This window comes from Rattus norvegicus, chromosome 11, assembly GCF_021556685.1.
Source record: "Rattus norvegicus strain SHRSP/BbbUtx chromosome 11, alternate assembly SHRSP_T2T, whole genome shotgun sequence".
Classification (NCBI taxonomy): domain Eukaryota; kingdom Metazoa; phylum Chordata; class Mammalia; order Rodentia; family Muridae; genus Rattus; species Rattus norvegicus.
The window spans coordinates 46,761,122-46,779,878 of NC_141544.1; the positions used below are offsets into that span (position 1 = coordinate 46,761,122).

Below are 18,757 nucleotides of genomic sequence, written 5' to 3' on the forward strand. Positions count from 1 at the left end.
TGGCTGCATGACTGCATTCTGGCTGCATATCTTTGGGTGTGATTCCTTGCTAGAGCAGCCATGTTGCTGGATTAATATTCTTCTACATATAATTCTAAAATTTGATATAGTTTGATTTATATACCCTTTTTGTTATATTCAAGAAATTCCAAATCAAATGTCATGAACCTTTTTGCTTCTAAAGTCTTAACAGTGGGTTTTGGTGGTGGTGGTGGTGATAGTGGCTGACTTGTTGTGAGTCTGCCTGTCTTAGTTGTCCTTGGAGTACACAGCTTGCACAGGAGTGTTCCTTCCTGTAGGGAGCTGATCTCTGTGGTTGCCTGGACTTTGATTCGTTTTCTGTTTTAGTCAGATCTCCAACTGTTCATCTGGGGTCCCAACTCCACTTTCCAAGTGATGGTGTTACAGGCTCTTAGTCACCGTGCTCAGTCCTAAAGAGTGCTGGGCGTGAACCCAGAGTTCTGTGAGTGTCAGGCAGGCATTCTACCTATTGAGCTACATCCCCAGCCTCTTGTATTGGGGAAGTAAAGGCAAGAGCATCCGAAGTTTAAGGGGAGTTCAAGGCTATTGTAGGATACATGGCCCTGTCTTTTTTTTTTTTTTTTTAAAGTGTTTAAACTAACCTATTACTTGTGTGCATGTATGTCCCCAAATTGTTTAAGAAATTAAGTTTCCTATTGGCTTCTCCTTCTATACCCTATAATTGAGAGTAAAGATGTACTTTAAAACCTTGGAAAACTTAAAAACCTTGATTTGTTATTGGAAGTAATAGTTGACATTCTTCGACGAGGTCATGGATGTATACCAGGCCACTGTTTGACTGTAATAAAGTTGGAATAGATAATGAAACCAACTGAGGTGTCAAATATTTAGTCTGAGAGGCAGTCAGCGAAGCTTGCAGATGAAGCAGCAAAGCTAGTAAGGTTATTAGGCCTAATTAGTACACTAATGACCAAAGACCTTCTTGGCAAGATTTTTGTCTCAAAGTACAGATTTAGGAAATGGTGTTTGTGGATCCTTAGGGTCTTGATTGGGTTATGAAAGCAGGTTTTACAAGGGAATTGGGAACTAGGTAAGCTCTGGCATTGTGGACATAAGGAGACAAGGGTTTAAAGCTATTGTGTTGTTTCCCCAGCCTTATCTGCCAGGAAGTTTCTAGGTTTTATCTTCTTGGAGCAAACAAGAAGACTTTATTTTTTGTGTCAATATTCTTTTTTTTTTTTTTTTTTTTTTTTTTTTTTTGGTTCTTTTTTTCCGGAGCTGGGGACCGAACCCAGGGCCTTGCGCTTCCTAGGTAAGCGCTCTACCACTGAGCTAAATCCCCAGCCCCGTGTCAATATTCTTTGACACAGATTTTATTGGGTCTTGTGTTTATAATTAAAGGCTGAATTAAATTTTATGAATTGTTGGTTTGTTTCAGCTTTGCCCGAAGTTTTTACATACAAATTCTACTAGTCATACTTGGCCCTTCAGTGCAGTCGCTGAATTAATAGGTATGTAAATTGTTGTTTCATATGCTATCTCTTAATTGCAATTTTAGTTGACTTCCGAAAAATAAAGTGCAATTATGCTTTTTCAGAATGTATACTGAGTAACATTAGTGTAAAGGCTTACTTAGATGTTTAAGTTGGTTGCAGGTGAGTTACTCCTCAGTCTTCCCTGTATTACCCAAGTGTTTGATTGCTTTTAGTACTTAATTGGCTAAGCTGACATAGCACTTATGATGAAAGCATTTGTATTCCTATTTAAGTAAAAGATAAGGATTACACTTCACAGTACTATGTGTAACAGACAGAGTGGTTTCACCTTCCAGGTGTTATTAAATGTATGATCGTTCTTGTTTCCTCTAAGGGAATGATGAGGTCCAGGAATATACATACTGTAATTATCTAATGAGCATGACAATATGTAAGTTGCGTTCAGATTGGTATCATGAGGTCATGGTTGTCTTCTTAGGAAATTATATGAGCAAGATTTTTTTTTTTAATGTAGTTATTTATTTTAAAGGGTTTTTTTTTTTTTTTTAAGATCTACAATGTTCTGCCTGCATGTATGCCTATAGGCCAGAAGATGGCGCCAAATCTCTTCCCATGTGGTTGCTGGGAATTGAACTCACGACCTCTGGAAAAACAGCTAGTGTTCATAACCTCTGAGCCATCTCTCCAGCCCAAAAGGGGAAGTTTTATTTTAGAATGAGTCTTACTAGTTTTTTGAGGCAGGGTTTCTGTGTAGCCCTGGATGTCTTAGAACTCACTGTTTAGATAGACCAGGCTAAACTCAGAGATCTGCCTGCCTCTGCCTCCTGAGAGCTGGGATCAAAGTCCAGCTTTAAGATGGGATCTTTATCAAAGGAAGGTCCTTAGATATGAGAGCAGAAGGAGGAGGGACCTTCTGAGTTTTTGTTTATTAAGGAAGGGTCTCCCTCTAGCCTAGGCTGGCCTGGAACCCACAGTAAGCCTTCGTCCTCAGCCTCTCTAGTGCTGGGGCTGCAAGGTGAGCCACCACACCTGACTTGCAGGAACTTTTTTTTGGCACATTAGGTTCTTGTGAAGTCAGAACTAACAAACATTCAGGTGATTTTAATTTTTCTTCTCCCAAATCTACAATGGGTGTGCTATGACCCTAAAAGTATTTTCATATTTCTTTGTGTTTGGTGGCAGCCGAACAGATATTCCCATGCCAAACAGTGGTTTCCTTTATGATATTACCAATAAGTTTCTTTTTTAAAATATTGGTTTGTTTTTATTTTATGTGCACTGTTTGGCTTGCATGTATGTCTCTGAGAAGGTGTTGGATACTCTGGAACTGGAGTTGCACACAGTTATGAACTGCCGTGTAGATGCTGGTAATTGTACCCGTGTCCTCTGGAAGAGCATCCAATGCTCTTGACCACCAAGCCTTCTCTCTTGCCTCCAACTTTAAGGGTTTTTTAGTTTTGTTTTGTTTTGTTTAAGATTTATTTATTTATTATATACAAATACACTGTAGCTGTCTTCAGACACACCAGGAAAGGGCATCAGATCGCATTACAGATGGTTGTGAGCCACCATGTGCTTGCTGGGATTTGAACTCAGGACCTCTGGAAGAGCAGTCAGTGTTCTTAACTGCTGAGCCATCTCTGCATCCCCAACTTTAAGTTTTTAATGAAATACTTTTTATCTTTCCTGAAATAGTTGCAAAAGATTAACTGTAAGTTAGTTTACAATTTTATTTATGTATGTAAAGATTTTTTTTATTTTATGTATATGACCACTCTGTCCTTGACACACCGGAAGAGGGCATCAGATCCCATTACAGATGGTTGTGAACCACCATGTGGTTGCTGGGAATTGAACTCATGACCTTTGGAAGAGCAGTCAGTGCTCTTAACCCCTGAGCCATCTCTGCAGCCCTCTTAATTTATTTCTAATAAATATTTCAAAGTATATTTCAATTAAGGTCTATTCAGGAGGATCTTGAATAAGTCACAAATTGATTTTACTACTGATAACAGTTAAAATTATTTCATTTTTTTTTTTCTTTTTTTCTTTTTTTTCGGAGCTGGGACCGAACCCAGGGCCTTGTGCTTGCTAGGCAAGTGCTCTACCACTGAGCTAAATCCCCAGCCCCAATTTTTTCATTTTTTAATATATTTTTATGCCTGTTTGGAGAGAAATGAATGTCTAAACAAAGATGTTGGCAGTGTTAAGTGAGAAGTGTGCAGGGATAGAGTGAGTCGTAAAGCTGGAAGGGCCTGACAAGGCTTTCTGAGATGGGTATTGGTAGGCGAGTCGTCCATCTGTGTGTAGCTCAGAGAAAGTGACACTGCCTTCTCTTTTCTTTATTAGCTGTTATTTAGCTTCTGTGCCACCGTTGTGAGTAGTGGGGCTCACACTCGCCTGTGGTGGGTGGCAGTCTTCTCCCTAGGAGACAAAGGGCCTGGAGAAAGCTCATGGGATACAGTCAATAAAGGCAGTTTAGCCTCGTGGTTTCAGACTTGAGGAAATCCTGACACATATTGGAAGTGATAATGTTGTACTGTTGCTTGTTACACGTTGTTTTAATGACAGCATCTTTAAAGTGCAGACTCAGAATTTCTCAAAACCCTGTCTGTCCTGTCTGTCTTCCAGATAATGCTTATGATCCTGATGTGAATGCTAAACAGATCTGGATTGATAAGACAGTGATTAGTGACCATATATGCTTGACATTCACTGACAACGGCAACGGGATGACAGCAGACAAGTTACATAAAATGCTAAGGTAACAGTGGGCTACAGTTTGGGCAGCAGTGGCTTCTGTCATGAAAATTGCCATGTGTCATGCAAAATACCATTTCATAGCCTTAAGCTGTGTCTGTGAAGCATGAAATGCTAGGCCTACAGTGTGGTCAGGTCCCCTGTTACTCTCTACAACTAGATATGTGTTCCATTTCAGATCCCCACCCCATAACTCAGCACCCCTTCCCCATCTCTCCACATCTGCCTCACCTCAAATTCCAGCTTTGCTTTGGAATTGTAAAATAGCTATTTTTACTGGGTATAAATTAGGCGTAACTTGTGTTTCTAATGGAGTTTACTTTGGAGATGGAGTTTAAAGAGACCGAGAGACTGAAGATGCATAAACAAGTCAGGCGTGTCTGCAGTGGGTTCTGAAGTATACAGTAGAGCAGAGGGAGAATCTAGATGCAGAAGCTTTCAGTTGTCTCCTAAATGTTTCTTGTGCTGCCAAATAGTCAAATTAAGCACATCATTTCATGCCACACAGCCTTGTGCAGAACATGAGAATTGCTCGCACCCAGAGGAAACTGGGTACTCGTGTATACCTCGAGTAATAACTTAGACATTTAGCCAGACATTCGGGTGCTGAGCTGGTGGAAGTGCCTGAAATGCATTCCTTTCAGAGATGGGAAAAGACATCTAGGGAGGTCACAGTAATGTGCCCAAGACCACACTCCCAGGATGGGTGGAGTCACCATTTTAACCAGGATTTTTACTTGGTACTACACTTATTAAATTTATTACATTTTAATACTGAATTTTTAAAAATGAAAGAATACGAATGTTCATTGTTTACTCTTTCTTTTTAGCTTTGGCTTCAGTGACAAAGTCACCGTGAATGGTCATGTCCCAGTTGGACTATACGGGAATGGCTTCAAGTCAGGGTCTATGCGACTAGGCAGAGATGCAATGGTTTTTACCAAAAATGGAGATACCATGAGTGTGGGCTTCTTGTCTCAGACCTACCTGGAAGTCATAAAGGCGGAGCATGTTGTTGTCCCAATTGTGACATTCAACAAACACCATATCCTTTTGATTTTGGAATGAATGCTGCAGAGAAACAAAAAAAGGGACCATTCCTTTTTACTTCTGTCCATTCTTGTCTTGCCCTGTCTTCTCTTATTTTAGACAGGGTTCCTTCATGTTGCTCGGGCTTGCCTCCAAATTACTAACTTTCCATCCCATCCAACCAAGAGCTGGGATTAAGAGAATACAGCACCACACACACCAAACTTTTGTTGTTTTTAATATTATTATTTTATATGTATAGGGTTTTATCTGCATTATGGATATATACTATGTGCATTTGTATCTACAGAGGTCAGGAAAAGGTGTTAGTTCTCCTGGTTTGCACACATGTGCCATGGCGTCTGGAAGTCAGAGGACAACTTTTAGGAGTCAGTTCTCTCCCCTACCATGTGGGTCCCAGGGATTGAACTCAGGCCTTCAGGCTAGATGCCCAACAGTTTTTACGCTGAGCCATATTGCCAGCTACCAACTACTTTGGTATGACAGAGCACAAAAGTTCCAGTTTCTTTGAATCCTTGACAACCTTTCTTTTCTTTTTCTTTTTGAGATAGTCTCAAAATCTAGCCCTGTAGCTCCACCTGGCTTGGAACTTGCTACATAGACCAAGATGACTTCTGCCTCCCAGATGTCCTCTGCCTCCCGAGGGCTGGAATTAAAGGTGCACACCACCACTCCTAGCTTCCCTTGGCTGTGAGCTGCCATGTGGGTGCTAGGAATCGAACCTCCTCTACAAGAGCAGCTCTTAACCACTGAGCTAATGCCTCAACTCCCAAATTCTTGGGGGTTTTTTGTTGGGTTTGTTTTTTCTTTTTAAAATCATGTATATTCTACATCTTGTCTGTATATACTTCCTTTATCCTGTGCCTAAAGTTGAGGGTTTGTTTTTCTTTCCTGGAAGTGTACAGTGGAAATCTTTAACATAATATGGTTATGGTTCTTTTTATTGGTTGGATGGTCTCACCAAGTACCCTTGGCTAGTCTGAAAGTCAGAGGTTACCCGCCTATCCTCCTGAGTGCTGGGCACCGCATGCCTGGCTGTGTGAACTGTTTCTTCAGGACTGGAGGTGAAGTCTGCAGAGTGCTGGTCTGTTACACATGGACCTGACCTTGACTTGCAGTAGCACAGAGCAGAGACTTGTTCTTACGCATGGTTTCATAATGTAGTGAGTGTGGCGGGCCTTGACCTCTGGTGCAGCAGGGACTACAAGTGTGGCCACTTTGCTTACAGTACAGTTCCTTATTTCAAGCTTGTTGTGGAGTAATAAAAAGACTCTGTTGGCCTAAACTTTTGAGTTTTCCTATTAACAGGAAAAGCAAGATGGCGTTAGAAACTCATTGACATATCATAGCACTGAGTTATCTAGAAGTAATGCATTTGCTCCCTTCCCTGTTTTACAGGTTGAGGTAAGGTTGCCTTGAACTCACACCCTCCTCCCTCAGTGGGGGTGCAGGTGTCTCCCTATAAGTTGCTCATTCCTCATCTTTCCTTTTTTTCATTAGAATTTATGCTGCTTTTTTAAGACTTATTTAGGGATTGGTTTCTATTGAGATTTTAAAGTTGGTTTCTATATTCCAGTTGTGTAAGACTTGTTGATTTCAGTCTTTAACTGAGGACGTACGTCAGATGATTTATTTAACAGAGTCAAAAGCAAGCTTAGCAGCGATGCTGGAACATTCCCTGTTTTCTACAGAACAGAAATTACTGGCAGAACTCGATGCTATCATGGGTAAGAAGGGGACAAGAATCATCATTTGGAACCTTAGAAGGTAAATGGAGACCTGTTGGTAGTTGGCCATTTGGGAAGTAAAGTCCATGCTTCATGTTTAACCCCTGTCACACAGAGTAGAAATGAGTGGAAAAGCAGCCTTTGGCATACTTAGTGATTTGTTTTTTCTAACTTATTTCATTGAGTCCACTTTGGCTTCAAAGAATCACTTTCAAATTGCTCAATAGTTTCCTAGCCCTGTCATTCAGTTTCCAGTCGCACTCTACAGTGTTCATTCCTAGGCTCAAACCAAAAAATCCTACCCGACCCCCCAAAAAAAGGATGAAATACTAGCTACTCTGGCTGCTGAAAATCAGATCCCATGAACTACCAGTCCAGTGAATATTGCAGTAAGAGTGTTACCATGCTAAAATTTTACAGTTCTTGAGTTTGAGACGGCTCAGTGGGTAAAGGTAAGCTTGCAGCCAAGTGTGATAACATGAGTTCAGGCCTTCCCTCAGATCCATGAGGAAGAAGGGAATGAACTGTTAAGTCTATATACATTCTCTCTCTCTCTCTCTCTCTCTCTCTCTCTCTCTCTCACACACACACACACACACACACACACACTAAATAAATGAATAAACAGTTAAAACTAAAATGAGTAATTCTCTATTGCTGGGTACAATCTTTTGTAATTTTAGAGCTTTAAATATTAATAATTGTGAGATGCCTATAATTCATTAAGCCATAGAAATAAAGCAGTAATAGCATTAAAACTAAAGTATTTTAGAATTCAATTTTCTGGGTTTTTTTGTTTTTTGTTTTTTTATTCGGAGCTGGAGACCGAACCCAGGGCCTTGCGCTTGCTAAGCAAGCGCTCTACCACTGAGCTAAATCCCCAACCCCTAGAATTCAATTTTCTAATCCCCTCTTTCCTTTTGCTTGCATTTACCTTCTTGTCCTTCCCCCTGGTTATTTTTCTTTCTCTTCAGTCAGACTTTGCAGTTTCTTTTGCAGTAACTGGTAGTTATGTGCGCTGCAGCTCTCCTGTCTCCTTTACCCATGTTCTGTAGGTGTTTATAGTGACAGGGTGTGGGCACTTGGCTCAGTACAGAAGCACCACAGTGCACTGCACTTGCTGCTTCTGTGCTGTGCTTCTCTAGTCCTGGCAACCTCTGACCTTGACCATTGCTTGACCTTGTGGTTTTAAAAGTTACCTACAAGATAATTTTAGATGTGAAACTCCTGGGAGCCACACTGGTGTTCCCGGTCTGTGTTCGTCAGTACAGTGGTTGTCTGGTTTCACGCTGACATTCCATTGTGAGTTGAGCGCCATTGTTTTCCACCTCACCTGTTAAAGAGCATGTGTGCTTCATAGCCTGACACCGCTGCGTGCTGGGCTGCGCGCATCTCTTGGGAATGCATGCCCAGGAGTGTAGTTTCTAGGTAATATGGTGGCTGCATTGGTAGGCACTGAGAGCATGGCAGACTGCAGAGGCCCTGCACCATTTTATGTTGCAGGTAGGCGTGGGTTTTGGCATGGATGATGCATTTTCCTGGGTCTTCTTGGGTGCTTTTTATGTGGCTTTGATTCTTTAGTTCTTGCCTTCTGACTCCTCGCCTATGGTTTGCTTGCACTCCTTCCTTCCTTCCTTCCATCCATCCTTTCCTTCCCACTTTGTATTTGCTTATTTTTCATGATGTAAAATTAAATTTTCCTGTTCCAATTTTTTTCTTACAGTTACAAAAATGCAACAGAATTTGATTTTGAAAAGGATAAATATGACATCAGAATTCCTGAGGATTTAGATGAGGTAGCAGGGAAGAAAGGGTACAAGAAACAAGAGAGAATGGACCAAATTGCCCCTGAGAGTGACTATTCCTTAAGGGTACGTACACAGCTGTTGTTGGAAAGAGTGATCAAGAAGTACTAGGACTGTTAGCAGGCTTGCGTTACCCACTTGGGATGTAGCGCCCTCAGTGGTCTCTGACTGGAAGAAATGTGTGAGATGAATTAGCTAAACAACTCACTGTATTGCTACTCTATTGCTAAGAGAATCTGATTTTAGTAGGTGACTTGGCATATAGCTTAGTTGGTAGAGTGCTTGCTAGCTGCACAAAGCCCTGGGTTTTATCCTTAGTACCACATAAGCTGGACATAGTGATGCTTGCCTGTAATCCTAGAATGGGGGTGGTGGGGGTGGAGGCCAAAGAGTCCAGAGTTCAAGGTCACCCTTGCCTACATAGAGAGTTCAAAGGTAGCTTGGGTTGCATAAGATCCAGAGAGGAGGGAGGCAGAGAACCTTGTTTTAGTTCTGACAACATCAAAGCTGTCTTCAGACACACCAGATGAGGGCATCAGATCCCACTACAGATGGTTGTGAGCCACCATGTGGTTGCTGGGAATTGAACTCAGGACCTCTGGAAGAGCAGTCAGTGCTCTTAACCACTGAGCCATCTCTCCAGCCTGACATCAGTTCTTACAGTGCTTTTGCATTTTCATTTTGTACTTAGCTTATTTGAATTGATGATTCAATACATCTTATGGTGACCATACTGACTAATGAAGTCACAGAACTTCACAGTCAGTGTTTTAAAATTACAATGTTCTAGGAGACACACCTGATTATCCTTGATTTGTCTTCTAAAACAATAAGTGGCTGACTAGACAAAAATACAGTGATGACATTTTCTGGCAACTATCTCTTGAGTTAGAAATAGGCTATGTTTATAAGATAAAGTGTATTAGTTGTTTGTCTCACAACAGACGAGATGGGTTTATTTTGGCTTCAGTTCTCAGGTGTGTATAATGGTAGGGATGACAGCTAATAGTCACATTGTGTCCTCAGGGCACAGAATGGGGACTGCCTTGGCTCAGCTGATTTTCTCCTTTTATGTAGCTTGGGACCCCAACCCAGGGAATGGTGTTACTCCACTTTTAGGGTGGATCTTCCCACTATAATTAACCTAATCTAGAAAATCCCTCACAGACACTCCCAGAGATTGTCTCCAAGGTGATTCTCAATATTGTTCAGTTGACAATTTGAACATAGCAGCAGACATTTACAAGTTTGATAATGCAACTTTTTGTAAGGTTTGAGTGATTGCAATAGCACATGTATATTCTTTCTAATCATATCCTGTTACTAGTATATGATCAGTATTAGTCATGCCTAAGTGTGAAACAGGTCCCAGGCGGGAGAACGCACAGTGGCAGCCTAGACTTGCTTTACATCTCAGTCTTCCTGTCTCAGCGTTCTAATTACTGGGTTCATAGGCATGTTACCCCATAACTGTGCCTACCTAAAGTTCCCCCTGTTAAATGAAGACAATCAGAGCATGGTGACGCACATCTTTCTTTTCAGCACTCTGGACAGCTCAGGCAAGAAAGAGGCTTGAGTCTAGCCTATGCTACAAAGTGAGACCCTGTTTCAAAAATTCCTTCCCAAAAGAAATGAAAACACACTTTGAGCCAGGTATGTTAGCACAGCCCTGTGGCCCAGCACTTGAGAGGCATGGACGGAAAAGGCAAGGTGCCTTCCAGGCAGTGCGCAGTAATGAGCTAAGGTTGGAGTTTCTGAGGAAAACCTTGCCCAGTTTATGATAGTGTCTTGCTTGAATTTGAAATTGCCTGATAGTTCTTGCCTAGTAAATTGTTTTAGTTTGTCTTTTGATTATAAACTTTGACTCTTCCCACAAAACTTTGACCCAAGGGCCACTGGAAGCTGGTCTGTGACACTTGAGATCCCTTTGTTCCCTTTGCACAGCATTCATTATTGATGAGCTTCCTGCTGACTGTCCCATCTCCTCAGCAAGTCTGTAGGATCCCATGCTGGTAATAAACTCGCTAGCATGCCATCAGCTGTGCAGTCTTCCGACCCCAGCTTTATTTTCCCAGCCTGGTCCTCCCCTTGATGCCTACAATTTGGACCCTTCTTCCTCCAGTTTCTTGACATGTTCCTGTACATTTTGTAAAATCTTAAGAAATATACATGGTACTTCCCAATGGTCCAAGTGTCATTGAATGTCACATAGTGGGACCTGGGACAATGGCGCTGACAAATGAAGCGAGCTAAAGTCTTGTGCAGTAGCCAACTTTATTCAGAGCCTCGGATAATTTATATTCTGAGGGTTAAGGAAGTTGTGAGTAAAGTTCTAGTGAGTTTAAGTTTTATACAATCAAAAGAAGCAGCTGCCCATAGCAAAAGCGTGTTTTCCTGTAGAGGCTCACACATGAAGGGTGGCTAATTCAGTAACAACAGCAAGCAGTGATGAGTAACCTGAGGTAAGCTCAGTTCCACTCCACCACTACACTGGGGGAAATTCCCAGGTGTAGGAGCACAGAATGCATTCCAAGGACAATTCCGTGTCTTAAAGAAGCTGAGGTCACAAGACTCTTGTTTTTTCTTGAGTTCTCATAAACACTCAGAATTCTCCCCACATGGCTTCTCCGTCCCTGAACTGTGTTCCAACAGTTGAGTTTATTTTTCAATACTTTTTTGAGACAGGGAGATCCTCCTGCTTCAGCTGAGTGCTAGAGTAGGTGTAGTGGTGCGCTCCTGTGACGCTCTTCTCGGAGGGCCTCATACCATGCTTACCTCTGAACTATGCCCCGCCTCTGTAGACTGTCAGTTAGTATCTGAGTAATGTTGAGCAAACTCGTGAATAGTTCTTTAGAAAGGACGGCTTTGTTCTGTTCCTTTGCAGGCTTACTGCAGTATTTTATACCTTAAACCGAGGATGCAGATCATCATACGTGGACAGAAAGTGAAGACACAGCTGGTTTCAAAAAGCCTTGCCTATATTGAACGTGATGTTTACCGACCTAAGTTTTTAGTATCCTTCATTTATAATGTGTGACATAGCAAAGCATATTCAGTGTCGTTTGCTATTTTCCTATTTATTCTTACAATAATTGTTAAAGTCACGTGTGTGTGTGTGTGTGTGTGTGTGTGTGTGTGTGTGTGTGTGTGTGTGTGTGTGTGTAGATGAGAGGACAACTTGCAGGAGTCAGTTCTCCTTTCACTCTGAGAAACAGGGATTAGACTCAGTTTGTCAGTGTTAATGGCCAGCATCATTACCCTCTGACTGGTCTCACAGCCCCTCTGCCATGGAGCTCTGGTCTCCACACTGTTTTTCTGCATGTGCACTAGGTGTGCTTCTGGACACTGGCTGCTTCCAGTCCTTTTGTAAAAGGGTGACTTTATGTGTATGAGTGTTTTGCCTTTATGCGTATCTGTACCATCTGGGTACCTGGTGCCCAGGGAGACCAGTAGAATCTGTTAGATCCTGTGGGACTGAGATGGTTGTGAGCTGAGAATCAAATTGTGTCCAATCCAAGATCATCATCTATCTAGCCCTGTATATTGGGATTTATTAGTAATATAGACAGGGTCATTGGAGGGAATGGACTGTTGTGTTCAGAATTTTCCTTAATATTTTTAAGACTAAAACAGTAAGAATTACTTTTGGATTCAACTGCAGAAATAAAGATCACTATGGGATAATGATGTATCACAAAAATAGACTCATCAAGGCTTATGAAAAAGTAGGATGCCAGTTAAAGGTAAGATTTATATTTAAAATGTTTTTTGGAACCGTGTGTTTAAGTCAGAGGTCATTTTGATAATGGTTTTATTTTGTTAATGACTTTTTAGGAGGTAGGAGGGTTATTTGTTTTTTGAGAAAGGGTCTCTTTCTATAGCCCTGGCTCTGCTGGATTCACTCTGTAGCTTAGAGTGGTTTTGGATTCAAGGAGATCGATCCATTGACATTTGCCTCCCAAATGCTGGGATTAAAGGTGTGCCATCACACCTGAGTAGGGGTCAGTTTTTAAAAGCAGCATTAGCTGACATTTGACTGCATTCGTTTTCATTTGAGCCCCAGTCGTCTGTTCTGTAAGAGGAGATAGAGAACTTATTTACCTTACAGGTTTGGAAATTGGGACTCATAAGTATACAGTTTACTCAGGACTTAGTAGGAAGTGTGGTTCTCAGCCACAGAAGCACATCAATGTCACTGAATTGTTTGTAGGGAAGTTTTTTGGTGTTTTTCTATGACCATCTCATATGTAGCTCAGGCTTCTCTTGCCTCAGCTTTTATGGGAGGCTAACACTTCCAGGATCAAGTTTCTTGGCTGCATTTGGACATAGAGCACATGATTGTTTTATATCGGAATGAAATTGATTGGTGTGTGTTTGTCGTTTTAACTTGGCTGTGTTTATTAGTGCTTACAGAACCAGCCTGAAATACCAGTGCCTGGTGGATTAGAACTGCCCCTCCTGCTTGAGGTCTCAGGTTGGCAGGCCTGGTAGCAGGGCCTGTTCTCCGACCTGTCTTTCTAGCCCTAGAATCACTACTGCCTTAAAGCGACCTTCATTGCTGTAATGTTTTAGGTTGTTTGTCATAACCCACCATGTAGTTTGTTTGTATTTGTTAGAGTATCCGTGTTTTCTAGATCCTGGGTAGCAATTATGAGAATAAGTTGTCCTGCTACAAGGTTTGCTGTTTGATTTAAATATGAAACACTTCAGTGAGTTCCCATCTCCTCTTTTCACGGGACCATGTTAGTCTGTGTGTCCTTTTTAGTGTGCACTGCCGCCAAGGTGGGCACATGCTAGAGTTTAAGGCTAGGTGTGTCCTCTTTCTTTTATCCCCAAGTATTTTGGTTTTCATTTTCCTCACATTCTAAGTTCCTTACAGCATGCCTTATGAGTTGTGCATAGCACAGCGGTGTGGATTTATTTACACTGTGGGGTACGGAGAGGACTCAGACTGCAGTTTCCAAGTGCTTGTGCTAGTTAAAGGTGGCAGGGTGAGCACTGCAGTTTCTCCATGCAGCAGGACTGTTCACGTGAGGTGGCTGACTGTGACACACACATCACAGTGGACACTCCCTTCCCATGTGTCAGTTTGCACACTTCTCACCTAAACACATTTGTAATGAGTTGGAAGAAAACTCATATATTTAGGAATTAACTTACTTTAAAAAAAAATCTAACCACTTATCAGGAAATTTCACGGGCGTCATGTAAGATAGAGTACAACAAAATAAGTTTATGATGCAAGTCTTTGTTGAAGGGTGTAGCAAGCATCATGCATGATGTCTAAAATGTGTTTCATTATATCCATTTCAGGCAAACAACATGGGTGTTGGAGTGGTTGGAGTTATAGAATGTAATTTCCTTAAGCCGACTCATAATAAGCAAGATTTTGACTACACTAATGAGTACAGGTAGGTTGCCCATTTAAATCACTAGTGCTGGTTGGGGATTTAGCTCAGTGGTGGAGCGCTTGCCTAGAAAGCGCAAGGCCCTGGGTTCGGTCCCCAGCTCCGAAAAAAAAAAAAAAGAACCAAAAAAAAAAAAAATCACTAGTGCTGGAGAAAATGTGCTAAGAGGATGGCTAGAATATTGATCCCTCATCCCTTTGGCCAGGGGACATATTTGAGATGGGCTCTTGTGTAGCATAGACTGGCTCTGAACTAGCTGTGTAGTCTATGCTGCCTTGAATTTCTAAGCATCTTGCCTACACCTCCCAAGTACTGCGATGCAGGTGGGTGCCCCAGCACCATGAAGGAAGTGGTTTGCTCTCTTGTGCCTCTCAGGAGTAATAGATTGCATTGGGAAGCCAGAACAGTACTCCTCTGCTCATGGTGGGATACATACATGATAATTTATGAGATAGAAGAAGTCTGCCAGTTCCCTTTTCTGGATGAGCCACTCACTGTGTAAAAAAATGTTTTATGCCGTAGTGTTCGCTTTAGAAAAAGGAGTTTTAAGTATGCATATATGTATGCATCTAAGTGTGGGTCTGTGCATATGTGAATGCAGATGTCCAGAAAAGGTATTGGGTCACGTGGAGCTGAAGTTTCAGGAGGTTGTAAAACATGTGATTTTGGTGCTGGGAACTGAACAGAGATCATCTGCAAAAGCAATAAATTATAAGTTCTCTTAACTTCCAGATCATCTCCTCAGCCCCATAGAGTTTCTTTCTGGATTTTTTTATTGCTATGGTAAGACACTATGACCAAGACAACTTGTAAAAAAATCATTTAACTTGGGGCTTGTACTTAGAGGGTGGCAAGTATGTGACCGTCACCAATAGGAACATGGTGGCAGGCAGGCATGGCACTGGAGCAGTAGCTGAGAGCTTATATCTTTGTCCACAAGTGCAAGCCAGAGAGAAAGCTGAGAAATGTGTAAGCTTCTGACACCACAGAGCCCATCCCGTAGTGACAAACCTCCTCCAGGGCCACACTTTTTAATCTTCCTAAGTAGTTTCACCAGCGTGGGGACCAAGTATTCAGGCCTCTGAGCCTATGAAGTCCATTCTCATTCAGATTACCATTCTACAGCCCACATAGGGTCATGGCAGTAATGCAAAATACATTCAGTCCAACTTCAAAAATCCTCAGTCCCTTGTGAGACTCTTAACTGTAACCCCTGTAAAATCAAACAGTGAGTTCCATCCTTCCAAGAATGGCATGGATTAGACATTATTACTCCAAAAGCAAGGGGTGCAGACAGTCAGGAAATGCTGGACCAGAACAAGACCAGCCATCCAGACTCAGCCCTCATCTCCGTATCTGATGTGAAGGGCCGAGATGGCTCTTCTCTGTCAGCTGTTTGTGTGTGTGTGTTTTTGAGACAGAGTCTGTGTAGTCCCTGCTGTTCTGCAGCTTGTAGATCAGGCTAGCCTTGAACTCACGGATATACAAGTTAAGTTTGTTTTGTTGTATGTTTATTTAGAGTGTCTGTGAGGTCAGAGAGTAAGTTCAGGAGTCAGTTATACTTTCTGAGTCATATTGGAGGCCTCTTGGGTAGTTTCAGTATTGAACACATTATTGATCGAATTGATTGAAAGAACAGCAGAAATACTAGGCATCAACATACACAGAAAGATGCACTTTGTTAAGTTTAGTACCCATCGGTGAAGTTTCTGTTGTTTGGGGTTTTTGGGTTTTTTATTTGTTAATTTTATTTTATGAGTATGGGTGTTTTCCCTGTATCTATGCTGTACCTCTTGTGTGAAATATCAGTGGAAACCTAAAGAGGGCTATGCATTCCCTGGAACTAACATTGCAAATGATTATGAGTCACCATGTAGGTACCAAAAATCAAACTTGGGTCCTCTGGATGAATACCCAGTGCTCTTAATCCCTGAGACATCCCTTCAGCCTTTGCTTGATTGGTTCCTTTGATTGAGATAGAGTTTCGATGTTTAGCCCTGGCTGGCCTGGATCTTGCATGCAGACCGACCTGGCCTCAAACTGACAGAGATCTGCCTGCTTCTGTCTCCTGAGTAGTGGAACCTAAGGCGTTCCCACACTCAACCCACTTGTGAGGTTTTTAAAGGAAGCTTTGTAATTATTATCAAGTGAAGGACATGTTAAACAGTTTATAAACAGCAAGTGAGCATTATTTCTAATGATTTATTGGTAGGTTTCCTGGAACAGTGAGAGTGAATAAGAATAGTAGCTATTTACACTCTGCCTGGAGCCATAGCCAGTGTAATCCCAGAATGAAATGAGACGTGAAAGTGAGAAGGCCTAGTGACTGGCAAAGGGGCTTAGTGGGCCCCATGCTTGCTGCACGGCAGCCTGAACTTGATCCCCAGAGCCTGTGTTAGCTCTGGGTAGAGAGAACTGCTGAAAGCTGTCCTCTGACTTCAGCATCTGTATCCACAAGCGCATCATTGTTCACACATTGGAAGAAGTAGTGTAAAGGTTGAAGGGCTGGGAAGAAAGGGAACAGTGAGCTGGGCTGCCGACTGGATACCTGCAGCCCAGCAATGGGGAAGCTAAGTAGGCCAGTGAGGTGTGAGACACCAGCTTAAAACATTTACTAATAAAGAGGGGGAAAGGAGCATCTGTGATCTGAAAGTATGAAGACCTTATAAACTGAGCCATAGAACATTGTGGGATGGGATTTAAACCTCAGGTGTAAGTTAGTGTCGGTATTTAATAGGTCTGTTGTACATTCTTGCAAGAACTTCCATCATGGCTACCTAAGAAAGTCCTTGCAGAAGCATGTAGGTGGGCTCTCTTGTTCTCTCTTGCTCTCTTGTTCTTACCCTCTTCCCCCTTTGTCCCTTTTTCCCCCATTTTCCTCCTCGATTCTCTCCACGTGCTCATGGCCAGCCTCTACTCTTCTACTCCTCTCCTCTGTTCCCCCCCTACACTACCCTCTTGACTCCCCTCCCCATGCCCTGAATAAACTCTATTCCATGCTAAAGAAAAAGAAAGCAGGTGGACTAATTTTGAATGTTTATTGTTTTCCCCCATTGTTAGATTACACTCAGTGTATGCTAAGTGTATTTAGTGTAAGGATCGACTGTCTTTCATAGCCATTTATTCATCTGATGGTATGGTTTATTACAGTGTAGTGGGAGAGTGATCATTTCTGCAGAAATGCTGTTTGTGGCAGTACTAGAACTAGAGTTCAAGGATTCCCACTCATGGGGCAGGTGTCTACTACTGACAATACCACCCAGATAGGTGGTGATTTATACAGGACCAGACACTGGCAGCATAGACAAAACCAACCCTGCCAGTGAAAAGGACATGGGTAAGAAATATATCACTGATGCCTGCGGAGATGATTGGCTATGTTTGAAAATCAGTAGTCTGTTAAGTAAAGCTGTATATTAATCTACATCCTGTGACCTTGTTCCCACTCTGGGCATATTCACAGGAGAAATGAAAGTAGTCAGGTAGCTTGAGGTATGCATATTGATAGTCATTTCTCTCCCTCATTGATACAGATATAGGCCATATTAGACCAGATTCAAAGTAGATAATGGCAGGCTTATCTAGGATAATAGAGGCAGCTCTAGGCTGAGTTCACCGATCTCACAGATGGAGGACATCAAAGTCATGGGGCCACGATAAAGCAAGGTGATTTTATAGAGCTTAGGCAAGGAGTGTTGACCATGTGCCAGCTAGGAGCTAGGGGTGTGTCCATACATGGTGGAAAACTGAGCCCCTGGGCAGGCAGGGCACTCTTGGGTGGGTTACTGGGAACTTACGGCTTTAATCCACAATTTCTCCAAGCAGACGGGTACGTGTGCATGTGTGTGTACATGCTCGTGTTCTCTGTGGGTGCAATGAGAACAGACGATGAGCAGGGGTTTCTGCCTAACATGTATGATGATAAAAAGATTAGGAAGAATCAAAAAGTGTTATATTAGGAGAGAAAATGAGTTGTTGTGTCAGCATCAGCATGTAGTTTTATAAAAGGACTTCCTGGGGATCAAAGTAAAACTCCAGGGGGCTGGAGAGATGGCTCAGCGATTAAGAGCACTGACTGCTCTTCCAGAGGTCCTGAGTTCAATTCCCAGCAACCACATTGTGGCTCACAATCATCTGTAAAGAGATCCGATGCCCTTTTCTGGTGTGTCTGAAGACAGCTACAGTGTACTTATATATAATAAATGAATAAATCTTTTAATAAATAAATAAATAAATAAATAAATAAATCTCCAGGAACTAAGTGGGAATGAGTTCTATGGTGACAGTTCTCTGTAATACTAACCTGCCAGACTTAGATGTGAAATCCAGTGCAGGAGTTTTTGGTCTTCTTCCTCCTGCCTTCTCTTCCTTCCTCCTTCCTTCCTTTTTCCTCCTCCTCCTCCTCTTTTTTCTTCCCCTTCTCCTTCTTCTTCCTTCTCCTCTTCCTTCTCCTTTTTTTTTTCTTTAGTTTCTCTGTGTAGCCCTTGCTGCTCTGGAACTTGCTCTATAGATCACGCTGGCCTTGGAAC

The 18,757-nt window shown here is 42.1% G+C and overlaps 1 protein-coding gene across 10 annotated transcripts in view; it reads left to right on the top strand.

Moving 5' to 3' along the window:
- Morc3 (MORC family CW-type zinc finger 3) overlaps positions 1-18,757 on the top strand; it is a 42,262-nt gene that overhangs the window by 6,919 nt on the left and 16,586 nt on the right. For 2 of the 10 annotated variants that reach the window (XR_015632790.1, XM_087576434.1), the window contains exons 2-9: positions 1,421-1,493; positions 4,110-4,242; positions 5,069-5,946; positions 6,980-7,055; positions 8,739-8,886; positions 11,705-11,833; positions 12,444-12,563; positions 14,134-14,231. Coding sequence is in view for 8 of the 10 variants with exons in the window: in XM_087576434.1 (XP_087432560.1) it covers positions 7,012-7,055; positions 8,739-8,886; positions 11,705-11,833; positions 12,444-12,563; positions 14,134-14,231 (539 nt within the window). In the remaining 2 variants the exon portion in view is untranslated. Of the gene's footprint in view, positions 1-1,420; positions 1,494-2,028; positions 4,243-5,068; positions 5,947-6,906; positions 7,056-8,738; positions 8,887-10,362; positions 10,474-11,704; positions 11,834-12,443; positions 12,564-14,133; positions 14,232-18,757 lie in introns of those variants that run through there. The other 8 variants (XR_015632789.1, NM_001395628.1, XM_087576431.1 and 5 more) reach the window with 6 other exon arrangements.